General features: G+C 53.5%; 1 protein-coding gene and 1 long non-coding RNA gene across 6 annotated transcripts; one reads left to right on the top strand and one right to left on the bottom strand.

Annotated features, from left to right (window-relative positions):
• Positions 1-1,015: 1,015 nt before the first annotated feature.
• Positions 1,016-25,312, bottom strand: WNT9B (Wnt family member 9B). Of its 5 annotated transcripts, none has more exons than XR_009400398.1 (6): positions 25,177-25,312; positions 7,707-7,963; positions 6,008-6,273; positions 4,349-5,167; positions 3,469-3,657; positions 1,016-1,273 (listed from the first exon to the last, which is right to left on the bottom strand). XR_009400398.1 is itself a non-coding variant. In XM_059380013.1 (4 exons), the coding sequence occupies exons 1-4, from the start codon at positions 25,254-25,256 to the stop codon at positions 4,694-4,696; spliced, it is 1,077 nt and encodes a 358-aa protein (XP_059235996.1). In that variant the 5' UTR covers positions 25,257-25,312; the 3' UTR covers positions 3,666-4,693. The 5 variants fall into 5 exon arrangements, 1 of the variants encoding a protein (XP_059235996.1); XR_009400399.1 differs by having other exon boundaries at positions 3,469-3,526; XR_009400396.1 differs by having other exon boundaries at positions 1,016-3,657.
• LOC132004003 (uncharacterized) lies at positions 3,494-10,382 on the top strand. The gene is made up of 3 exons (XR_009400400.1): positions 3,494-3,580; positions 8,715-8,884; positions 10,144-10,382. It is a non-coding gene; the product is annotated as an uncharacterized LOC132004003 (long non-coding RNA).
• Positions 25,313-25,327: the final 15 nt, after the last annotated feature.

Genomic DNA, 25,327 nt, shown 5'->3' with positions numbered 1-25,327 from the left:
GCAGGCAACGGTCCCCAGGGAGAGATGCCCTCACTGAGGGCCTGTTTGGGGACAGGTTCATGGGCAGGAGCAGACAGAGGGAGGCCAAAGGCAGTGTAGAGTAGAAAAAATGTAGAGTTTGGAGGCAAAGACCTGGGTTCTGTGCTGTGTGACCTTTAGTGAGTCTCTTAACCATTTTGTGCCTCAGTTTCCTTATATGCAAAAAAGGGAAGAAAGGTGCCTGCCTTGGGAAGCTCAGGTGAGAAAACAGGTAAGAAGAAGTCTCTTGGAACACTGGAACCTGCTGTGTGGACACTTCCGTCACCAATTGGAACCAGCCAGCCCCGGGCCCCGAGGGACACGTTAGGACAGGCATGCACGTAGAGGCATGGGTGCCTTCACGGTTGGGCTGGACCACCATCTGGCTCCCTCTCCAGGGACCTGATGTGGATCACAGCAGGGCTGAAGAGTGGTGGGGGGTGGGGAGACGGGGAAGGCAGCTGCCAAGCCTTCTCTGTGGCCCTCTGCTCAATAAGGGGCCTGTCCCCCGTCAGGCCGCCAAACACAGTGGTGGTGAAGGCCATGCCCTTCCTGAAGCATACTGAGAAGGCAGTATGGCCAGAGAAAGGAACTCAGGGGCTCCCTCGTAAAAGGGCCCAAACCATTGCTCAGTTGGGCCTCTCATTTCCCCTCCTGGGCCCTAAGGCTCCTGCTTTGCATTATCTTGCCCCCCCCCCAACCCCAACCTGCGTTGCTGGGCTTGGGGTGAAGATGCTAGAAACACTGATCAAGTCTGGGAGGGGACCCAACCTCTAGCCTGGTCTGACTTAGCACATAACCTTGGCCGGGCCACTTCCTTCCTCCAGGCCTCAGTTTATCCAGAATCCATAAAAGGGAGGGTGGCAGACCAGAGGGGGACCAAGCCACGCTTTGAAGGCCAGCAGATCTGACATCCCTGCTTCTTAGTGGCCTTTGGGAGCCTTTACTGGTTGTGTCCAATACGCAGCGTTATTGCAATAAATCAAGACAAAGTGGGTACAGATATCTGACGTGGAGTTTATTGTCTTTCTCCCCCCGTAGAGTGTCACCCCCATGAGGCGGGGACTTGGTTTCGCTCGCTGCTACACCCCAGTGCCCAGAGAGGTGCCTGGAGCTCATTCAGGCCTCCCCCATGTGATTGCTGATTGAGCGGATGGACGTCACGTGTGCTCAGTATACAAGAGCTCCCACTGGAATTCCAAAATGTGCTGAGACAAAAAGCACGTGAAGTTCATGGTTGTTGAGAGAGGAAACTCTGGAAAACAAGAAATGATCTTTGGGGCTGGCATGGGTCTGCCTGTGGGCCTGCCAGGCGATGAAGGACACAGGGACACGGGGCTGATCTGGACAGGGGGAGGGAGACCATGTGCCCACAGGAGCCAGGCAGGAACATCCATGAATTAAGTGGACTGAGGTGGGGGGTACTGGGCAAACTGGGAAACCACCCCCCCATGCGGCTTCTCTCCTAGGGCTCCCTCCCTGTCGCTGACTGTGACCAGGTAAGAATGCAGATCCCCTTGGCCAGCACGACTGATTTCACAAGGCAAGCCCCAAACCCAATGGAAAACAATTCATTTTTAAGAGAAAACCACAAACATGAGCAAACAAAACCCATCTCTGGCCCAGGAGGGGCTCTATGATGTGGCCCAATTCTCTCGAGCAGCCCCTGGGGTCCTTGCCTCCGCTTGGAGAGATGCTGATGTGTGTCCAGATCCAAAAGGCCAAGGTCACACACAACTGAAGAAGCAGCTACTTCCCTGGGCTCTTGGGCTCAACGTGTCTCCAGGCTTTGGGGCTCCTAGGCAAGTCAGCTCCCACAGTGCCTAACCCACGCAGAGTTTTAGTAAATACTTGTCGAATGGATGTCCTCAGTGTGACGCTGGGCACAGCCCTCCAGTTCTAAACCCTGTACAGTATGAGCCCCCTCTCCCCGCTCCAAACAATTCAGGGATTACAGGGGAAATCAAGCAGGATTAAAAGGACAATAATGTTTCTGAAAATCGGAAGTGCTTTACAAATGCAAAGTGTCATCGTTATTCTGAGCAGGACAGTGTCACTGGAGCAGAAGAGGGGCCTGGGACCCAGAAGAACAGAGAATTTACAAAACCTCCACAAGGAAGATCCAGACCGAGCGCACCAGGCCTCCCGCACAGAGGGGATGCGTTCTGACCGGCACCAAGACAGGCTGATTACAAGAAACTCCTAGACACCCCAGCCTCCTGGGGAACAGCTCAGAGGCGGTCCCTGTCTGGTCAAGCGGTGTCTCCCCAGACAGAAGGCTTCCGACAGCACACACAGCCCCCACAGGTGCTGCCCATGAAATATAGAAATTATATAAATATTATACATAAATATTTTCTCATATATCTTAGCTATATAAATTATTCTCTTTTGCCCTAAAAACTACATATGTGAGGTAGACAAAAAAAAAAAAAAAATACCCTGTGAGCATTTCCCTTAAAGCTGTAGAATGAGGGGCCCCCGCAAGGCTGAGGTGGACCTTGGGGGCGCCCAGAAGAGAAAGGGATGGAGAAAAAAGAGCTAGAAGAGACAGAGGGCTAGATGGGGGGCGTCCCCCACAGGCCGAGGGGCCCTCAGAGCCCACACCCGTGCTAGTGGCCTAGTTCGTCAGCGTTGGCGGCCAGCTTCGTCCTTGGTCCCTCCGAGTCTGCCTTTATCCTCCTGCAGCCCCAGCCGGCAGGGGGCTCGGGGTGCGGATGGTCGGTTGGTGGATCAGGCCCCTTCTTCTTGTCTGGGAGCCCTCTGGGGCCTTATGCCGAGAGCTGGGGTCTCAGAGGAACAAGATGGATTGGGCTGCCCAAGAAACAGTCTCCACACAGTAGTGGGGGAGTGGAAGAACCTAGAAAACCAGCCCGCTCTCTCTTTTGCTCTTCTTGACAAGAGGTGGCCGGCTGCCTGGGCCAACGAGGTCAGTCCAGTGAGGAGGCTCTCTGGTAAGTTTGGCTTCTCCTCAGAATCTCTGCAGCCAGAGATCTTTCCAGTGTCCCACGGGCTGCCCTGACCCCCCAAAGCCAGGGAAGCTTCTCAGCCCGGGAGGTCCCAGAGAGCCCGGACCTTCTTCCTGGGCTCCCACTGGTGATTTCTGAGCCTTAGGCTGATTCTGAAGTTTCTGTTCAGCAGAGGGTCAGCAACTCCGGGTTCAGGGAGAAAGGAAGCTGACAGAGGGCGTGGCAGGGCCGGCAAAGCGGTCAAGGGCTTCCCGAAGGAGGTCACTTCCTCCCAGCTGGCCTTGGGCCCTGCTCTGGGGAAGCACTCAGCTTCCAGCGGAGTGACCCCGGCAAGGTCCTGGTTCTGAACCAGAGAGTGTGTGCTGCTAAACGGGAACCCTCCAGCCTGGCAGGTCCAAGGGGCCTGTGTGTGTGCACGCGCACGCGTGTGTGTTTGTGCGCGTGTGTTCCCACACACTCCCGCACACTCGTGCATGCGTACCTGGGTGTATGTACCAGTGACTGTCTCCTCCTCCCACACAGGACCTTGGTGGGTAGCACTGGAAATGTCCACAGGATCAGAGGAAATTAGCAAAGTCGCTTCTATTCCTCAGGTAAGAGCCAGAATGGGGGCCATCCGTGAGTGAAGGGGGCCCCCAAGGAACCAGGCTTAGCCAAGACGTTCCCGCGCCTGTAACTCCAGGGCAAAAGCTTAATTAGATGAGTAGCTAGCAGAGTGGCAATGTTAAGCAGAGTCAGAACTCTTCTGGGTCACGGATGTCAGCTGTGTTGGGGCCTCATGGCATGGGTGGACCGCGGCCATAGGCAGTGGACCAAACCGGGCTTAAGGGGAGGCTGAGAGACTGAACTCCCTGTGTCTCTGCCTCAGACCAAAGGCTGTCACCCTCTCCTGGGCTGGGACTAAAGTTTCCCCAGCCGGAACACAGGGGAGGGGTCACTGTCCCTCTGTCCAGCCTCGGTGCGCTAGCTGTACCCACCCAGGGACTGTGTGACCCCATCAGCCTCGCATCCACTAGGGCTCTTACCGAGCAAGGCTGGGTGGGTGAGGACAACTCAGCTCTCCAGGCAAGAATGAGACCTCAGTGAGCACTTTAAAAGAAAGCCAAGTCAAGGACACGGGGCCCTGGGGCATGTATCTGGCTTTCTGCGAACAAACAGCCCCTCCCTCCCTGCCTCTCCCCCCAGCCTCTAACATGGCAAAGCCCCCCAGGGGTAGAGCTGCATGGCCCCCAGGGCTCACTGTGACCTGAGCAAGGCCAGGAGGACCCATCCCGGCCAGGCTCCAGCGGACACTGCCTCCCCGTGCCCCGCTGGCCCAGAAGCTCGCCTCCCAACCTCTTGCTTGGCTCTAGGCCACTCACCGGAGGCATGGAGAGAGCAGGATGTCACCCCGCTAAAAAACCTCCGCCCTGGCCTCTTCTTGGTCTCCCTTCTTCCGCCCCACACCTCCTTTCCGACTCAGCGCTCCTGCTCTAAAAGGCTGGGGCCCTCCGTGCTGGCGTCCTCCCTCCCCCCAGAGCCTCTCTCCTTGGAGTGTTGAGGGAGGGAAAGGTGGCTGACCCCGGCTGAGAGAGGAGGTGTGCGCAAGGGCACGTGCCTCAGGGAGTGCCTGCCTGCCCTGTGTCCCTGCCTGGGGGGGGTTGCTCACAGTGGCCGAGCGCCCAGTGGGGTCCTGGCAGCACCCCCGGACACCCCGGGCAGCAGGCCTAGTGCTTGCAGGTGTATATCAGCTCCTCCCGCACGCACTGCTGGCACTCCACGTAGCAACACCACTGCACCTGGCAGTGGCAGGAGAAGGCCACCAGGCGGCTCTGGGTGTCGTAGCCCCGCCCGCAGCACAGGCTGCTGCAGCTGGCCTCCCGCGAACACACCCGGCCCGCTGTGCCCGGCGAGTACTTGCTGGGCCGGCAGAAACTGGGCGAGTCTTCCATGTAGACCAGGTCCCCGGGCCGTGGGGGCAGGCCCTTGGTGGGGCTGCCCGGCCGGGCAGGGGCCCACAGCTGCAGGCGGCCCAAGGCCTCATTGGTGGCACTGGACACCTTGACAGCGGAGTCATAGCGCAGCTTGAGTGCCTGGCCCGTCTCACGGAACGGGGAGAGCTGCTTCCAGCAGGTGCGCACGGCGCAGGAGCCTGACACGCCGTGGCACTTACACGTGGTCCTGAGGCCACTCTTCACGGCCTGCCAGGAGAGACAGAGTTGCAGGTGTGGCCGGAGGCCCGGAGCCCACGGCACCAGCCCTCCCCCAGAGCGTAGACCCTGGCAGGGATGTGGCAGCAGGATGGGCAAGAGATAGCGGAAGAGGGCAAATAGGACCCGAGCTAACCCACGTGCCACCTTTGTGCAAACTAGCTCAAGGCCACCCTTCTGCTGGGCCACAGTGCCTTGGGGAGAGCAGTATGGGCCAGATCTCAGCCCTTGCTCCTTCCCTTGTCCCAGAGTCCTTGTGGCATACACAGCTTGCACAACCGAACGCAGCATACCTACACAGAGTTAGCAGTGAGGACACAGAAGTCAGTGTCTTCAAGAACTGGAAGCCGGGCCTCTCTCAGCCTCTGACTCCAATAGACTCAGAAACTTTTTACCCTCCGGTCTCCCACTGCTGTGTGCCTCTCTGCTAAGCCCCTTCCCTTCTCTGGGCCTCCTCCGTCTTTCCATCTGTAGGATGGAGGACATGGGGGTGTTACACCAGATCAAAGTTTTCAAACTACATTGGCTTCTAGCACGTCCAGGAAGGCCTGTCCTGGGAATGGAGACCCTTCTCCAAACCTGTTTGGGCCTCATTAGGGCCCAGTCCCAAGCCTGGCTCCCACCTCCTGCTTAGCCCACAATGGTGCCCAGGACCCTTCCCTCCTTCCTGGCACCCGGTAAGGGCATGCTGGTGGAAGGAATGGGGCTCCCGCGGGGACAGCTGCGTGTGTGCTGAGGGGCCTGCTGCAGACCTGGCCGGCTGCACGGGCACCCGGGCGGAGGTAGGGGCAGGGGCAGGGGCAGGGCTCTGGCTCCAGGCAACGTGCTCACCTTGATGCCCACGTGGGTGTTGTGAGCATCCGCCCGGGCCCGCAGGTCTTTGCTTCCTCTCTTGGGCCCCAGGAAGTTGCTCAGGAACTTGGTACTGTACTTGAGGTTGTCACCGCACACGCCCCACTGCCAGGCCTGCCGGCTCTCCAGGCCCGGGGAGTCGTCACAGGTGCAGCGCTCCATGCGGCCGGCGCTGCAGGCCCGGGCCAGGGTGTGGGTGAGGGCAGCCGAGGACACCGCGTACAGGAAGGCCGTCTCCTTGAAACCTGGGCCAGGCACCCGAGAGGTCCCGGAGGGAGAAGGAGAGTGGGCTCAGAGGCTGCCCTTTGCCCTCTGAGGGCAGAAGAGGATGGTGGGGGTGCCGTGATGAGCCTGAGGAGGGCCGTGTGGACCTGAGGACATGGCTCGGGGCAGCCTCCTGTCGCCTGTCCCTTAGGCTCCAGCTGCAGGCTGCCCTTTCCATAGAACGTTCCGATTCACTGTGGAGTATATGCCTGATTCCCAGGGCAGCAGACAGCGCTTATTTCCTCTAGAGGAGGACATGAAGATGCAAAGAGAGGTGACTTGGGCACCTGGTGAGGGGCAGAGCTGAGGCCAAACCATTGACCTTGACTCTAAGTCAAGGTGTGGGCAGACTGGACCAACCCATTTCTGAGGTCCCTGATCCCCTAAGTGTTGTGGGCATCAGGATGCCGCTTAAATGTCACTCTCTGCTACCTGCTTGAGCAGCAGACCCACTGAGAAGTGACTTGCGGTCTCCTGCCTGACTTGTTCAGGACTGATCACCCCACCCCCTGCCAGGAACATTGCTACTCCCATACTCTTGCAGGGGCATAGCCCAAACCCAACCGCCCTCTGCCTGCACTCCAGGGTCTCTGGGTGCCGGTAACTGTGGTGGGAAAGTAGCATCAGCTCCATCCCGGGCCCTCCCCAGCCGTGGAGAGCAGCTGGCCTATAGGAGGGGCCTGGCTCCTCCTATAGACCATACTGCCTTTTTCTAAACAGCCCCTGCTGCTTGGCGAAAGAGTCACAGACCACCGATGTCCTTCCCCCTGGGGCTATATGCTCTCCGAGGCCAGTGGGGTGGGTTCAGCTCTGTGCTTCCAGCATCCAGCCCAGTGGCTGCCGGCTTGCTGCGAGCCTCACCAGATGCTTAGTGAATGAAGTGTTGAGGGACGCAGGGAGTGGGGAAGAAGGTGGGGTGTGAATGGAAGGAGAGGAGGGACCGATGGACCGATGGATGCGATGAACAAAGTCACGGGTGAATGAAGGAACACATGGATTTGGCCCGTCTCAGGTTATTTGGTCCACTGTTACCCGCCCTCCATCCTTACACGTTCTTGCCCCGTGTTCGCGTGTGTGTGAGTGTGTGCGTGCGTGCAGGAGGCTGAGGGAGGGGACTGGGGGGACCACCCGTCTCATCTGTGGACTCCTCCTCAGTCCAGGAATAGGCTGTGCCTCCTATGCTCCCGGGTCCCCCTTGCTCCCCTACTCGTCCCAAACCGAGGGAAAAGGCAAAGCCTCGTTAACTCCCGAGTCTTCTCCTGGGGACTATGCTAGGTTCACGAGGGCAGCGTGGCCGGGGGTGGGGGGCAGGAAGGGGCCTCCTCCCCAGCCATCCTCCTCCCCAGCAGTCCTCCCCCCACAGTCGTCTCCCCCCATCCCCGCAGAGAGGCAGGCAGAGAGCCCTTCCCCCTACCTCTCTTGAGCAGGCCCGTCCTCCCCTCCAGGCTGCAGTTCCAGCGCTCGTGTCGGAACTGGAACTGGCACTCGAGCAGGCTGAGGTGGGCAGCGTCCTGCAGGGTCTCGGCCAGGCCGGGCTCCCTCCTGCAGAGCTGCTTCTGCCGCCGGGACAGCTTCAGCAGGTCGCACTGCTTCAGGTGGGCCCCACCCTGTGCGGGGGCCTCGGCGGTGCCCAGCCCTGGGAAGGGCGTCAGGACCTCCCGCCCAGTCAGGCTAGGGGGCAGTGAGAGAGAGAGAGACAGTGTCCCTTGGGGGTTCTGATGGCAGAAGGCAGGAGGGAGGACAGGGGACAAGCAAAGGGGAAGCAGGCTCTCTCAGGGGGCTTCATTTGTTCCCTGCTGGGTGGTGGGCCAGCCCCATGCACTTATGAGCCCATCTTTAGAGTAGGAAACCCAAGTGCTTGGAATAAGATCAATAAGATCTCGTGCCCAAGTTTTCCAGATGCCAACGATTCTGTTCTTCTTAGTCATTCCATTTCCCAAACGTGCCCAATCATAAAACTCATCTAGGTGCTTATTAAAAATACTGGGCGCCTGGGTGGCTCAGTGGGTTAAGCCGCTGCCTTCGGCTCGGGTCATGATCTCAGGGTCCTGGGATCGAGTCCCGCATCGGGCTCTCTGCTCAGCGGGGAGCCTGCTTCCTCCTCTCTCTCTGCCTTCCTCTCTGCCTACTTGTGATCTCTCTCTGTCGAATAAATAAATAAAATCTTTAGAAAAATATATATATAGTTGCCCACGATCCACATTCGGCAATCCCGATCCTGTTGGTCTGGAGGGCAGCCTTGGGATCTGTATTCACCATGTACCTTGTGCAATGTCCCCGGTTAGGGACATTTGGGAAATACTGCATAGAGTATTGGCTGCCGCCTGGAGGGGAGAGCCACGTTTCTTGGAGGGGGCAGGCAGACATAGGGAGATGCGGGGCAAACACTCCGCAATTTCCCTGATACCCTTCTCTCCCTCAGGTTATATAATACGGCTCCCCAGGTAATCCTGTGCCCGCCCAACCTGTTTCCACAATTCCCAGCTAGATCGTCAACCTTCTGACCACTCAGTGCCTGTTACAAAGAGATGCGTAGGGAGTACCTGGATGGAAGGAAAGAAGAAAGGAAGGACGGATGAACTGACAAGATGGGTGGGTGAATTTCCATCATGTCATCCCCTCCAGACTTCCTGTTCTACTATATCTGAAGTCTGTGGATTCTGAAGTCAGGCTGCCACTTCCTAGCCCTGTCACCTTGAAGCCTTGGTTTTTCTCCTCCGGGATCCCTTCCCTCTCCTGGGGCTGCTGGGAGGATTATACCTCCCAGCAAAAGTACCAAACATGGTGCCTGGGACACATTGGTTCCACCTTTCCGCTGGCTGGAGTATGTCAAAATTCTTTCCTCTCGCAAGATGCTTTATTGTTTAATCTGGGTAGATCGTCCCTTTGTCCAGATAAGGAAATAAGGTTTTATGGAGAGGCAGGTACTGGCCTGAGCCATAACACAGATGAGCAGCAAGGGAGGAACTACTATTAGAGTTCACCTTCCCTCTCCCCAGCAGCCCTCTGTCCTGTCCCCTGCTGGCGCTCAGCATGGGTAGAATATCCGCTGTTCCAGGAGAGGATCACTCCCCCTGGAGCCGAGGACACGGCTCTCCTGTTTGGAGCCACCTGACCCAGCCTGGACATCTGGCTGGATGCCACACTGCCCCAGGGAGAGTATGGGTTCTGGCCAGGCCCCAGGTGCCCCCAGAAAATGCCAGTAGATTCTAAATCCATCAGATGCAGCCAACCCAGTGTGGAGCCTATCTCCGAAACCTCTGAGCAGAGACAGATGCTATCAGGCTCCTCCTGGCCCAGCCTGGCCCTAGGCTCCCCTGCTAGACAGGGTGAGGGCCAGGACCTGTTAATCATTAATCTGGGGGCAAATGGGTAAATTTCCGGTCCACCAGGTCTACACCCAAGCCCCTCCCTGCAGCCTGGCAGGAAACCCTTAGAGCCTGACCCTTGGCAGGCAGGTCCAGATGTCAGCTCTCGCAGAGGAGGCCCCACCCTGCCTGGCTTCCAGTAGGAAGGGCGCAAAGGGAATGGGAGCCAATGAATCCCGCAAATGTTCCCCTCCCCACAGCAGGTGCTGGTGTGAGGGAAAACTCTGCTCACGCCCGTCCTGCGTTTCAGAAATTGGGACCTCCCTCATAGCAGCTGGTGGACAGTTGAGAGAATGGGCAGGGAGTGATGGGAGTTGGGACCAATGGGGTTGCATATCCTTCCAGGTCTGTCTCAGAGGCCATCCCAAGAATAATAGCTATGATTATTATATCATTAGAGCTACATCTTATACTTTCTGTTATATAATTTAGATCATCTCTATCAGGTTTTGAGTCCTTATTACTAAGACCTTTAAATTGCAGGTACCTGCTGAGTTGGCTGCCCACTGGTTGTTCCTGTCTGCCTGGTTACCCTGTGGCTGACCATTTGGAACCATGTGACCTGCTGTTCCAACCTTGTGATTGGACCAATGAGGATCACATGACTCGAGCTGGGCCAATCAGTTCTTTCTCTGGGAATTTGGAATTTGAATTAAGTTGCGCATACAGTTGGTTTTTTTCTTTCTTTCTTTCTTCCTTTTTTTCTTTCTTTGGGTGATTGGGCTTGTCACTCAGGAGATAAAAAGAAGAACCTAGTCCAGAGAGAGAGTGAAACAATGAACCAAACACATGGAGAGAAGCAGAGGTGAGAGAAGAAGGGAGAATTTGGGGAGCTTTTCAGCCCCAACCACAGAGTCTTCTTGTGGGCAGCTGTATTCTTGCCCTCTATACTCCTGTCTCTAGTACAGTGTTAAGGCTTGAAGTGGTTGTCTAACCAAGGGTGCTCTCACAGATTATGACCTCTGGACAGCGGTGAAGGACCAGCACGCCCCATCCTGAACCTGGGAGCCAGGCTCAACAAATACCCTCTCTCCCAACCATTCGCCCCTATTTTTTTTTAATTTTGTGTAATAGACCCTGTGATTGATGGCCCCAGAAAAAGTCCAGTATAAAGTCGGTTAATTTTATTAGCAGTAATGACACTTAGTAGCGATTAATGGTCAGGAAAGGCAGCCAACCGCATAGAGGCCTCGGGCCACACTGGGCCCTGGTCTGCCCAGGGCTGCTCTCAGAGAAGACTCCCCTGGGACAGCCTGAGGAATCCCCTCAAGGCCTGCGAAGACAGCTGGGGGATCTTCCAGGACCCAATTTCCTTTTTCTTGATTTCCTATTGATTTCCTATTTCCTTTGAGGAAATAGTGCCATGACATCAAATTTAGAAAACCCCTTATTCCCTCAAATAATGTCAGTCAGCTAACAGACCCCTCCCGTAGTATCTGCCAGGGAAGCCTTCTTCCCGGACCTCAGAAGAATTCTAGCCATCGCGGGTTCCCATCCATTTTAGGGTCCGTGGGCCTGATCTCCTCTCCTTGAAGAACCCACATTCCCTGGCACTCCAGGCCTGAGAACCCCACCGCACCCCCCAGCCTCTCTGCAAAATCGTAATTGCCTACATGTCAGTTGGGCCCCGTGGGGGTAAGATGTACACCTGGAAAAGATCAAGTGAGCTTTGTCAGTTGTACAAATCCAGACAAAATTTGGAGTTTTCGTAAAGACACAGTCCTGTGGTCAGGTCAGACGCTCTCCACCGAACAGGTAGCCAGGGTTCTGAGCTCAGGAGCAGGGAAGGAACACTGTGAAAGTTTCTAGTTGCTCTTCTGGGCTGTGGGATGAGTTCCTCCAGGGTTCTGCCTGACTCAAGGGCTCCTGGGCCATCTGGGTTCATGCCACACACACCCCCCCCCCCCGGATGGCTCTATTTGCTTCGGCCCAGCACGTCTCCCCCTTTCCTGCTTCCAGCGGGGCTTCCCCAAACTGATTTCCAGGCCCTCTTTTCCTTGACAAAAGCAACAATCGCATGTGATCAGCTCCATTCTCCTCCCTTCTTTGCCTCCAGCCTGTGATCCTCTGCTCTCTGCACCCTCAGACCAAGGCCTTAGTTTAATAACAAGACCATTAGTCCTCACCCCTACACAGCAAGACGTCTCTGGCTTTGACTCCAGCCCCGGCTGTTCCCTGGGCCACCTTGTCTCCTCCCAGGGTGGGAAAAGTCAGGGCCCTCAGGACTTCACCTCACATACACCCCTACCCCCCACCCCCGGATCTCCTCTGCCTGTTCCAGGCTCTTCCTGCCCATCCACAGTTTGGGCTGAAGTTGCCCCACCTGGGATGACCCCGAAGGAAGGAAAAGAAGGTTCTCCCAGGATTTGGAGCAGGTGTCCCAGGAGGCTGCTTTGGTTTACCTTCAACAGGACCCCAGTCATCACCAAGCCCCAGAGAGAAAATGGAGCTCACCTTGCACTAATCACCCACCACCTGCTGGAGTAGGGGACCCCAGGGTCTCAGACCCCCAAAGCTGTTCTGGCCTGGGTAGTCTGGTCCCAGGTCTGCCCTCACTCACTGGTGACGTTGGGAATGTCAACTCTTTTGCTGAACTCATTCCATCTAACAAATACACACTGGCTAGCGGGAGAGCATGATGGGATCAGACTGCCCGGGTTCAAATCCCACCTCCACCTCTTACTAGCCAAAGCACCTCGGGCACCTTGGACAAAGCACTTCTCTGTGCCTCACCTATAAAATGCAGGTCACCACAGCACCTATCTTGCAGGACTATCTGGAGGATTAAATGAGTCAGCACTTGCATGGGGCTTAGAAGAGTGCCTGACACATAGTAAGCTCCAGAGACGTGTCCTTCCCCAGCACTCACTCTGTGCCAGGTGCTATGTTGGCCTCGAGGACACACTCCTGCCCCTCAGTTTTTGGTCTAGAAGGAACTTGGTTGGACTCAGCAGTACTCCAGATTCTCCCAAGGCCCCAAGAAGCAGAAGAGAGGCTGAGGTGAGAACCTGACCTTGGTCTAGGCTGGCCTAGGATGGCCAGCCTCATCCTACCTGTAGTAAGAGTCCTGAGGGGTGGGAAGGAGGTAGGAGGAAGGTCCCCAGAGCACTTCTGGCTGGTCAGAGTAGGTTGTGGGGGGGGGTGGGGGAGACCAGGCAGGTGTAGTGCATTTCCCATCACTTGGGGGCACCTCAGGCGCTGTTCTCCCCCCGCCCCCCCCACTCCCTCTTGTTTCTGCTTGAGAAGGTCTGATGGTTCCAGAAGAGGTCACCACCAGGATGTGGGTGAGTGAGTGGGTGGGTGGTGTAGGACAAGCCTGGCGGTTCCCAGGGCACCAGGTAATGCCAGCCTGTCTAGACCCTTAGCTGGAGGGGCCAGGAGCTGTGCCTGGCACCAGGGACCATGCCAACTGTGGGCAGCTGCCTGGGAACCAGGAAAGCCTTGCCCTGCCTGGAGCACTGGCCTTGGACCTGGAAAAACCCCATTAGATGCTCCCGATAAGAGGCTTCCGCTGCACGGCCATTTGCATGGTAAGTGCTCCTTTGTGCTTTCATCTCAAACATCTCGGTGCACCTCACAGCCCTCACTAAATCCCCCTACACATCCACCCAGCCCACCCCCTCCCAGGGCTCTCCACCACCCATCTCTTCCCAGCAGGGAGAGTTGCGGAGGGCCGTGCCTGGCCCTGGAAGAGAGAGCATTTGGCTCCTCTGCAGAGAGGGGGTACCCTCAACACCGACTCCAAGCTTCTCTCCCCACTTTCTGTCATGCCGAGAAGCCCCCAGCATACCCTGGTGAGGAGCGCACATTCCCTCCATCCTTCAGACTCCTTTCTCCTCTCCTGGATTCCGTGTCAACCTCATGCCTCCTCCAAGACCACGTCCTTAATGAGCAGCCTGGCCGAGTCGCCCGCCAGTTGTCATATTCTACCTCTACTCCTTTTTTTTTTTTTTTAAGATGATTTATTTATTTCTTTATTTGAGAGATGGAGAGAATGAGCAGGGCCAAGGGCAGAGGGAGAGGAGGGGAGAAGCAGGCTTTCCAAAACAGGGAACCTGACGTGGGGCTCGATCCCAGGACTCTGGGATCACGACCTGAACTGAAGGCAGATGCTTAACCGACTAAGCCACCCACCCAGGCACCCGCCTCCCCCACTCCTCCAAGCTCCAGCCCCCTTCACTCACCCCTTCACTTAAATATAAATATCAACAACTTTATTGAGGGTCAGCTTCAGGCCAGGTCTACCCACGGAAGACTGAAAGACACAAAAGATCACTCACTACCTCCCTGTCACGGGTCCCCCTCAGCCCCTCCTGGCTCTACCCCCCTTTTCGTCCTCAGCTCTTAAGTTCAGAACTCCATGAACCTACCTTGAGGACCGAATCTGGGCACCACCTCCCCCCTAGAGCCCATCCCCAGAGCCTCATGCCCCGCCCCAGCACTGCCCTGGCTCCCAGAGAAAAGAGCCCAGCTGTGGGCTTTGTCTCTCCCAGAACAGCTCCACTTCCTGTCTGCAGCCGCTGAGGATGGCATCTCAGCAGACGTGTGCTCACAGCTAAGTGGGCAGCAAGCAGCCCGCTCAGCAAGCACGCTTTGCATCTCAACAGTCTCGGTATTTTGAGCTTGGCTGGTGCAACATCTGCAGAGGAAATGTTTCCCCCTCCTCCTTCCTGTCTCATTCCCTCTCCACTCAAGCTCAGGCAGAAGCCCGAGAGGGGAAGCCTTCATCCCCAGCACGCATGGATCGGGTGGCGCAGTGGCCACTGAGGGTCCCCGTGTGCAGGGGGGCTCCCTCATCTCTAGAGGCCTGAGATTAGGAACATCTCCCCCAGCTCCCTGTCTGGGTCCCAATGCACACCACTTGAATCATTATATTTTAAGGCTGAAGAAGACCTTTAAGATCACCCAGGCCAGAGGTTTTTGCCCTGATAGCTCCTGAGAGGTATTCCAGAGGTTTCTGGGGGCAAGCGGGAGGGCAAGGGGTTTGCCAAGGGTGCAGGTCTCTGCTTTGACCTGTTTGGTGCCCTGGGAGTTCATGTAGTATTGATTGCCTAAGGTGACCCGCTGAGTTAGTGGCGGGACAGAGATGGGATTCCTCATTGTTTCTGTCATGCGTGGTGGGTTCTGCTTTCAGTTTCACTGCAGCACTTTAGGGAAGTAAAATCAGCACCACCACAGCAAAGGTCCAGGATGAAAGAACACAAGATGGATAGGTATGAAAAGAAGGCAATCTCGTCAGGACTCCTCTGGGCTCCTGGGCAGCTAAAGGGAGAGAAGTATGCTTTGTTTAAAAGACTGCTTTTTCCTGGTCTAAAACTCAGCTTCTTTTTGGCTAAAAATTAGAAATAAAGCTTAAAGAAGTGACCTGCTTCTTCATACTAAAGTGTGAGAGTCTGATACAATATTAGCGCCTGAGAACCTACTTGGCTAGATAGAAGGAAGATCATAGGAGAGGATCTAGGATCATGAAGAAACTGAAGAGGAAGGGGAAGCTTAGAGCAAGGATGGGGTGGGTAGAGAAAAGAGTGGCTAGAAGCCTTAAGACAAGCTTCCCCAGCTTCACAAGCCCAGCCCTGACCCAGGGGAAGAGTAGTTTAAGGGATACAGGATGGGGACTGCAGGAAAAGGCAAGTAGTCACTAAGAATGTCTCTTCTTGTGGTGGCCAACACTCCCATCTGGTTGTGCCCCAACCTTGAAACCCTGGCTCCTAGGCTGGGTAACTTTGACCAAGTTATTGAACTGTATGTAGTACGTTGACCAACTAGCCAGCTGGGCAGGCTCTGGAGTGGTCAGCCTCTTCCCCACCGGGGGGCAGGCAGGCTCAGGCTAAGCTGGGGGCCCTGGAAGAACCAGGCCCCTGGGGAATGCCCTGTGTGTGATCCTTGTGTGATGAGGTTAGTTCACTGTTGGTGGCTTCTCTGGGCAGAGATATCCCAAGCTGTCTGTTCTATTTGTCCTCCTCTAGGGCCCAGGGGTGGTCCACACCGCCACACCTCGCCTCTCAGCTCCAAGGACAGCAAGAGCTTCCCAACCTGGTGAAGGAGCCACGTCCTGAATGAGCCTAGGGAACACCTGAGTGGTCAAGACGGCCCTCAGAGAAGAAGCTCTAAGGGGCTTCTTCTTTGGGAATATAGCAGCACACACACACACCCCACTACCACCAACACCGCAGCAGGACCAGGACATCTTTCCACCTTGGAATGTCCTGCACTCAGAGCCAGGTGCGGCTGTAGCAGAGGATCCATCCCCTCGGGCCGTCGTTTTGGTTTTTTGTGTTTTTTTTCCTTTTTCTTTGCATTCTCTCATTTTTTCAGATATAACATCCTTAGTTCTGTGTGGTTGACACTCTTTTCTTCCTCCTCAGAGCTGCACAGACTCTCCAAGTAGCCTGTAAGCCCCTGGCAGAGGTCCTGGTTTCTCTTACCCTGAAGTCTGCTGTCCCTAGCTCAGATTCTCCACCCCAAGCACGTACTCCTCAGACACCTGCTGGCGCCCCCACCCCAGGCCCATTTCCACACCCCGCCTCCCTGCTCTCTCACTCCCAACCTGCAGGGGCCACAGGGACCGACCCGAACACCCCCAACCTTCGCCAGTTCGGCCCTGCAGGCTCTGGGGGGCGTGGCTCTGGAGGGGTCGGCCTGAGGCCACGCCCTCCCGGGCCCTCAGACCCTGACCACTGGCCCGCGCTCTCCCCAGGGCCTGATCCGGGCTCTCAGTCAGACCCTGACACCGCCGGCCGCAGGCTCAGCCCCTGTGGGGACTGGGAGAGCCAGGTCTGTTCCCTCCCGACCTCAGTTCCTTGGGACAAGCAGTGCCAGGCAACTGAAGCCTCCCTTTGCTACCCAGTGAGGACCCGACAAGAACTTGGCCCAAAAGTCTTTCTTTAAACCTCAGCTTGCACAACTTCTAGTGGTGACAGTGCTGAAAATTTACCCCAGGTTCACAGACCTTCCTTCACAATTCCAGCTCTAGGAAGCGCAACCACTAAAGATTTTTATGCAGTTATGGTGAATTCCTACCGCAGCAAGTCCTGACCTGAACCCAGATGTGAACAGTTTATGGTCTGACCGTTTATCCCCACATTTAGATATTTTCCTGCAAAAATAATAAAGTGTCTGATTATGGGGTGCTGCCCTACACATGGTATACACATTATATTACCCTTCTAAAATTCACAAATTCTTGAATTCTGACATGACCTGGCAGTAAAGCGAATGTAACTATCAAGAAAGCTCTGCTCTTGCCCTAAAACCAGTCTCTTTAGAATTTCCAGGATTCTGGGGGGTGCCTGGCTGGCTCAGTGGGTAAAGAATGTGACTCTTGATCTCCAGGTAGTGAGTTCAAGCCCCACGTTGGGTGTAGTGCTTATTAAAAAAAAAATAAAAAATAAAAAAAATTCCAGGACTCTGAACATGGTGGTTTAAACCTATTCTTGCTCTTTGAGACTCTCCACCCTTCCCCTTCGGTCCTCATCTCTCCAGTGAGGGGGCTTGAGGCAGCTGTCCTACCCCCCAATTCATCCTGGCTGCCACCAGGATTCCCACAGAAGGCCAGTTGTGGCTGACTTCTAGAATCCAACAGAGGCAAGTCTCTGCTCTCTGCTTTGTTTCTGCTTCCTATCCTGACAAGCGGCCAGGTCATAACAAAGCAGTGTGTGCTCGAGAAGCAAGAGCAAGCAGGAGATGGAAGAGCAAATACGATGGGGCAGAGGGAGATGCTGGGGGAGAGGAAGGGCCCACGAGAGGGAGAGAGGCTGCCCACCTCGACATTCACTGTGGACCACGAAGCAGTGTTACTGACTGTAGGGGGCTCAGCCAACAACAGGGCCCCAAGACCCTTGCCTAAAGGGAGCTATGCATGAATCAAAGACATCAGCACCTGAAAAGAATGGGTAGCAAAGCAAGTGTTTAAGACCAGCAGTGCAAGAGAGGATAGGTCATATGCCAGGGGTAGGATGCGGGTGACAGATGGGAGGGCTCAAAGGTCAGAGCTGCCCCCAGGGGTGGGGCACAGAGGCAGCAGGAGGTGGGAATGATGACAAGGTTGGCTCTGGATGCTGACAGGCCAGAATTCAAACTTCAGTGTTGCCAAGACCCCCTGGGTGACTTTGGGCAAGGCACTTGGCCTCTCTGAGCTTTTTCCCTATTCACCTGTATAAAGAAAATTCTACCAGCACCTACCGCCTGGGATGTCACCATGGATTAATGAGATCATGCACATAAAATGCTGAGCATGGAAAGGATTTGAATTATACAGTGACGGGGGCAAAAATGAAGAGAGAAAAAAATTTATGGGACATTGAAGATGCTCCTAACCTGGGAGGCTCTAAGGCCAGATCATTAGATTTCTTGAACTCTTAATACATGGATAGCATTTCAGCAGTTTATATGCACTTATTTAACTATAACAACCCTACAGGTTAAGGATTAGCCCATTTTAATAGATGAGAAAATTGAGGTTGGAGCAGTTAACCGACTTGGGGCGCCTGGTGGCTCAGTTGGTTCAGTGGCTGCCTTCGGCTCAGGTCATGATCCCAGGGTCCTGGGATCAAGTCCCACAGTGGGCTCCCTGTTCAGCGAGGAGTCTGCTTCTCCTTCTCCCTCTGTTGCCCCCCCTGCTCGTGCTCTCTCTCTCAAATAAATAAATAAAATCTTAAGAAAAAAAAAAGAATAGTTAACTGACTTGCCTTGAGTCACATTAATAAATGGTTGGATGGAAGATCTGAGCTCAAGCTATGTGACTCCAAGTCCAGTGCTCCTTACACTGTAGCAGGGCCTCAGGCCACCTCTTCCCTGCTTACGGTGATGCTAGGGTGGGGTCACCCTCAGAGCACCTGGCCCACCTCCTCCTGAGCCCAACTTCTACCTGAGCACATAATCCTAAAGGCACCTGGACCTCTCTGGCTTACAGGATTCCAGCCCCGGAGTCCCCCAGCTTGCCTGCTCTCCTCAGCCTTCGAAAATCCATCACTCTCCATGAGGAGGCTGATTTGACCCTGAGCCCAACTCCAGAGCCCAACTCCTCCTCAGGGGTGGGGGTTACAGCTCAGCCAGGGACAAGCCGGCCTAAATTCCTTCCCCAAACACAATGATTCTTATCAGTGATGTTTGGCTTTCAATCCACCACCCCAAAGCAGTAAAATTTCTTTTACCCCTTCCTCCCTCCAACGCTGTTTTTGTTGGGACCCAATCAATTTCTTTAAAAAAGTGTATTTAAGTCAAATCAATACCATCCAAATACAAAAAACACTTAGGAATGTTTTTCAATATGTGTACAGCTTATACGCTGAAAATTACAAAGCATTGCTGAAAGAAATTTTAAAAGCCCTAAATAAAGAAATATGCCTCTTTATAAAGTAGATTCAATATTGTTGGAATGTCAAGCTTCTAATAAACTGACTTACAGATTCAAGGCAGTCCCAAACAAAACCCCAGCAGACTTTCCTATAGATATTGATAAGCTGATTCTAAAATTTATGTGGAAATATAAAGGACCTAGACTAGCCAAAATAACCTTTTAAAAAGATTTATTTACTTATGTATTTATCTTAGAGAGGAAGATGGGGGGGGGGCAGAGGCAGAGAAAGAGGGGGAAAGAGAGTCCTGAAGCAGACTTCCTGCTGAGCATGGAGTCCAGTGCAGGGCTCTATCCCAGGACCCTGAGATCGTGGCTCAGCTGAAATCAAGAGTCACACGATTAACCAACTGAGCCACCTGGGGGGCCCCAAAACAATTTTGAAAGAAAAAAAGGGGGGTACTTAGAGTTCTTGGTTTCAAGTCTACTATAGCTACTATAATCCAGACTATATGGTATTGGTATAAGGATAAACATATAGGTAAATGGAACAGAATAAAGAGTCCAGAAATAGAATCTCAAATGTTGATTCATTTAATTTGCAACAAAAATGGCAACAGAGAAAGGACCATCTTTTCAGCAAATGGTGCTGGAACAAGTGGATGTCCACATGGAAAACAATAAACTTTGACCCTGACCTTAGACAATTCACATAAATTAACTCAAAAGGAACAAGTAGACCTAAGCGCAAAAGCTAAAACTATAAAGTTTCTGGAAGAAAACATAAGAGGAAATCTTTACAGCCTCTGAGTAGACCGAGATTTCTTGGGTAGGACACAAAAAAGAATAAACCATACAAGAAATTGTAAACTGTACTTCATCAAAATTAAAAACTTCTGTTCTTCATAAGATTCCAATAAGAAAATTAAAAGGCAAAGGGTGCCTGGGTGGCCCAGTTTTCAAGTGTCTGCCTTCGGCTCGGGTCATGATCCCAGGGTCCTGGGATGGAGCCCCATATCAGGCTCTCTGCTCGGTGGGAAGCCTGCTTCTCCCTCTCCTACTCCCCCTGCTTGTGTTTCCTCTCTTGCTATGTCTCCCTCTGTCAAATAAATAGACAATTAATTTAAAGAAAAGAAAATTAAAAGGCAAGCCAAAGGTACGGATGAAATATTGCCAATACTTTCTGACAAAGGACCTAGATCCAAAATATACAAAGAACACTTACAACTCAACAAAAGAAGAAGAACCTGATGAAAAAAATATATTCAGATGACTAACATGCAGGTGCAAAAATGTTCAACACATGGAGTGCCTGTGTGGTAAAAAGTCAGTTAAAAGTCCTGGTTTGGGCTCAGGTCCTGATCTCAGGATCATGAAATGGATAGAACCCCACATCAGGCTCTGCACTCAGCACACCATCTGCTTGAGATTCTCTCTCTGCCCCTCCTGATCATGCTCTCTCTTTCTCTCTCTCTCTCAAATAAATAAATAAATCTTTTAAAAAAGTGTTCAATATGCCATTCATTAGTGTGAAAATGCAAATTAAGACCACAATGAGATATCAGTACATATCCATTAAAACGGCTGAAAATTATGACCGCCAGTCATTGACAAGAGTACGGAGTAATTGGAACTCTCAGACATCATTGCCTAAAATGGTACAATCACTTTGGAATATTATTTGACTGTTTCTTATGAAATTAAACATAGGCATTCCAAGAGTCAGGTCCTAGGTATTTATCCAAGAGAAATAAAAACATAAGTCCACTATGTACATGTACACAAATGCTTATATGAAGCTTTATTTGGAATAGCTCCAGGGGCGCCTGGGTGGCTCAGTCATTAAGCATCTGCCTTTGGCTCAGGTCATGATCTCAGGGTCCTGGGATCAAGTCCTGCATCAGATTCCCTGCTCAGTGGGGAGCCTGATTCTCCCTCTCCCACTCCCTCTGTTTGTGTTCCCTCTCTCTCCGTGTCCTCTCTCAAATAAATAAACAATCTTAAAAGAAAAAAAAAAAGGTATAGCTCCAAACTGGAAACAATCCAGATGTCTATCAACTGGTAAATGAAGAAACACATTATGGTATGTGCATACAGTGGAATACTACTCAGCAGTAAAAAGGAATGTCATACTAATAGGACATACTAATACTAAACATACTAAAGAACATACTAATGTATGTCACAATGTGGATGAATCCTAAAAACATTATTTTGAGGGGTGCCTGGGTGGCTCAGTGGGTTAAAGCCTCTGCCTTTGGCCCAGGTCATAATCCCAGGATCCTAAATTCAAGCCCCACATCAGGCTTTCTGCTCTATGGGGAGCCTGCTTCCTCCTCTCTCTCTCGGTCTCTCTCTCTCTCTCTGTTTCTCTGCCTACTTGTGATCTCTGTCAAATAAATTTAAAAAATAAAATAAAAAATTAAAAAAATTAAAAAGTCTAAAAAGACAACAACATTATTTTGAGCAAAACAATTAAGACACAAAAGGCCATGTACCAGATAATTCCATTAATGCGAACTTCTACAATGGGCCAAACTGATGTATAAGGACAGAAGGCAGAGAAGTGATGATCCAAGGCTGGTTGGGGAGGGCTGACTGCAAAGGAGCACAGGGATCCTTTGGGCTGATGGAAGTGTTCCATGCAGTAATTATGATGGTGTTTACACAAAGCTATGCATTTGTTAAAACCCAAACTGTGCACTTGGAATGCATGCATTTTACCGCATGTAATGTTGATCAGAGAAAACACAGCAGGTTGAGTTTTGCTTTCTTCATGATGATGCCACCTCCATGTGCCAAGAAGATGGTCAGAGCCCCAGCAACCACCAAAAGTGAGCCCCTACAGGCACCCAGTCAGGCCGCTTTTCATCCATCATTTCAGCGAAGCCTCACATCAGCCTTTAAGATAGGTGTTACCATCATCAAAAGCTCAGCAAGGTTAAGACCTTTGCCTGAAGCCACATAGCTAGCAAGACAAAAGGCCAGGATTTAAATTCAGATCTAAAGACTGTGCTTTCATAAACTTTTCCTTACCCTCTGTAGAGAGGAAAGGAACCTAACCAGTGCAGAGGTCACACGTTTTAAAAGCATCCCCAAAGTCTATCAGGATTTACAAAGCTGTATCCACAGGAAGGATTTGGGAGTTATCAACCCATCGGGATGACTTAAAGACTGGATCGGGGGACAAGGGCTGTCATGGGCTCTACTTGTCACATAATACAGTGCATGTTCATTTATAAAACACCACACCAGGCCTCCCAAGCATCCAAGCCAGAACACGAGTTGTTGAGCAATCTGAGATTTTCAGGCCAGGATCAGCCTATTAGAATTAGGGAAACTTAGGACCTCCAGGTGCTATAGACCTTGGAGGCAAGTGACCTATACAAGTAACCAAGCAGGGGAGGGGGCCACCCTCTCCCTTGCCCCCCTCCCCCCGCTTTACCCTCTGTAGCTCCTTGTAACTGCTTCTGCCCTGGATGATCACACAGCATTCGCTCTGCTGACTATTCCCTGGAGGGCAGAGAGCCCAGACTGGGGACAGAATCTGGTTTCTGTCCTGCCTCTCCCACTGATTTGCTGTGTGGCATAGGGTAAATCTCTGAACGTCTCTGATCCTTGGTTTCCTTTGGGGAACTATTTACCCCATCCTATAAACCCCAAGAATGACTCTGGGGATCAGGAGAGAGGGGCTGTATGATTTGTAAACAGCAATTCTGAATTAGGTCATTATCAGCAACACCAGAATTCAGCTCTGGGTTGCTGGCTTACTGCGGTTTGGGGATGATGGCTGCTTCATTTGAAAAATAGGAATAATCACACACAACCCACTTGAAACAGGGGGGTGAGCCAGAAATGTTTCAGGGCATGTCCGACTCTTAGGTCTATGATTCTGTGATTCCAAAGACCCCCAGAATATTGGTCTCGCCTCCTCTCCTGGTATCTGAGCTTTCTTTTATCAAATGCCCAAACATTCCATCTTATAACTGGAAATGATACTTGAAGTGCAAATGACCCAGAGAAAGGAGAAACACATTTCCTCCTATTCTCACTATGGTGTGGATGATTGATACCAGATTCCTTCCAGAGGGCAAATTCTAATGAGAAGCTGGAGAATCTGGCCTACCTGAGTCCCATTAGCGCTTTCTCAATGAGAACTCAGGCTGAATCCTGTCCATTCTCCGAGTCTAAATACATAAGAGCCCAAGGCCCCAGTTTAACTTATTCTCCAAGTATTTGTGTCCTCACCCACGCCCCGGCTCACAAGCCTCAAATTCTACCCCTGTGCGCTGCCACAAATTCCTTTCCCTTCCAACCACACCAGCCGGGATGGTCCAGGCCTTCTGGAGCCCCTCTCTTCTCACTCCATCTGGCCTTGACCCCATCCCCAACCCCAAAACCCAAACAAAGAATTATGGAAATGAGCTGATGTCCAAAAGGATGCAGGTGCATTTGTTCTCTTTTCTCTCCATCCAGCTCAGACACCCCTGTCAGGGCTGGGATACCAAGCTACTATACCTCATCTCCTCACTGATAATAATAACTGGCATTAGCTGAGCATTCACTATGTGCTAGATGCTATACTAAGTGGTTTCCAGGCACTAACCCATATAACGTCTATATGAAATTGGCACTACCATCCTCATTTTACAGATGAGAAATTGAGACACAGAGAGGTTAAGTGACTTGGCCAAGAGCAAGGGCTAGCAAGTAGCTGGGTTGGGCATTGTACCCGAAGTCTGTGCCCTAGCCATTGTATCCTGCCTGCTGAGACAGCAGCAGTGCCTCCAAGCCTGAAATCATTGTCAAGCAAACACGTTTGCGCATTGCTCTCCAGGTGGAAATAGAGGCTCGGTTCTATCAAGTTCAGCTCTGTCTTTGTACAAAAAGGTCACTGAAGTCCAGAGGCTGCTCTTCCCCTGTCACCAGCAAGCTGAGCTCAGAGCTAGGGTCTGGGCTGACCTGCCTACACCACCCCCACCCCACCCCCTTATATATCAGGAGAGGCCACTGCTCACAGCCAAGACACGTTTTCAACCAGGGTCATGACCCGGAAATTAGCCCACAGCCCTTAGTTCTGCCTGTGCGGGGACTTCTCAGATCCTTACTCCCCTCCCTGGCAGGTCCTTAAGAACAGTCTCTGGCAGGTCACTGGCTTGATGTGTTTTCTTGCCTTTGCTTTAGTCAGACTGTGAACCTCAGTGAAGATCACACACACACACACACACACACACACACACACAAAATGACAAGATGAAAGTAACAGCCTGTACTTATTTGGAGCAAGCGTTAGGTGGAGGTCATGTGAGTGCCTTCGCACCCACGACCCCACCTCCCACCCAGGTCCCTAAGTCAGAGGAGGAGGGTCAGAGAAGGAGGGACAAGTGCCCTGTAACTCAGTGCACTGCGTTCACTCCCTGCTCCTCCCGCTCTCCCCTCCTAGTGTCTCCCCAACTCTGAGCCTCCTTTTCCAATCATGTACCCCTCCTCCCTTCTCACTCTTGGTCATTCACCCCATAATTCACCCGACGCCAAGTCTGAGACTTGGCTAGGCTTCCCTAGCGGAAGATTCCCTTCCGCATCTCCAGTTCACACCCCCCACCCGCCCGCAGGTCCGCATTCCCCCGGCATCAACGCGATCCCCGCCCCCAGCCGGGGCAACAACCCACCCCGCCCAGCCACCCAGCCCACAGGGTCTCGGTTCCGCAGGGGGAGGGCAGGGGGTGGAGAGAGAGCCCGGGCGAGGGCTGCGGCTGGACGGAGACCAGGTTATGAGCAGACAGGGCACGGAGTGAGGATCCTGAGAGGGCATCGGAGCGCGGGAGGGACGCCTGGACCAGCAGGGACTGGGAGCGCCGCGCGGATGGGGCCAGGGTCCGAAACGTGCCCAGTGTCCGGGAGCTCGCGCCGGGGTCCGAAGCCCGGCGGAGTGGGCGGGATGAGGTCTCGGGTAGGGCGGGGTGGGAAGGGCGGTGGCGAAGAGGACCGAGAGTGGGACACCAGACGGGGCGATCGGTGCCGGAGCTGGGGAAGTCAGAGACGGAGCTCGAGACGCGAACTCTGACAGCGAGCCGGGACTGGGGCCCGCCGGGGCCTAAGGTCTGAGTTCGAGGTCCCGTCGCGGCCGGGGCCAGCGGAGGGGAAAAGTTGTCCCTGTTCTAGCCGGAGGAGGGGAGGCAGGCTGGCCGGGGACGCGGGCCGGGGGCGCCGCGGGCACTGACCCGAAGTAGGCAGCGGCGGCGGCGGCGGGCAGCGCCAGCAGGCAGAGCGAGGCCAGGGCCAGCGCGGGCGGGGGGCGCATGGTGCCGGCGGCGCGGCGCCCTGTCGCATCTCCTCGAGCCGCTCAGCGCTCGCAGCGCCGCCACCAGCAGC

This window comes from Mustela nigripes, chromosome 16 (genome assembly GCF_022355385.1).
Source record: "Mustela nigripes isolate SB6536 chromosome 16, MUSNIG.SB6536, whole genome shotgun sequence".
In the NCBI taxonomy this organism is placed as follows: Eukaryota; Metazoa; Chordata; class Mammalia; order Carnivora; family Mustelidae; genus Mustela; species Mustela nigripes.
The sequence above is the reverse complement of the archived record's forward strand: the minus strand, read 5'-3'. Positions and strand labels throughout refer to the sequence as shown.

Excerpts from the sequence above, each read along its gene's own strand:
- WNT9B (XM_059380013.1), bottom strand. The coding sequence starts at position 25,256 with ATGCGCCCCCCGCCCGCGCTGGCCCTGGCCTCGCTCTGCCTGCTGGCG. Across the intron at positions 7,964-25,176 it reads GCCGCCGCTGCCTACTTCGG|CCTGACTGGGCGGGAGGTCC; the intron begins GTCAGTGCCCGC and ends ACTGCCCCCTAG. Across the intron at positions 6,274-7,706 it reads GACGGGCCTGCTCAAGAGAG|GTTTCAAGGAGACGGCCTTC; the intron begins GTAGGGGGAAGG and ends TGCCTGGCCCAG.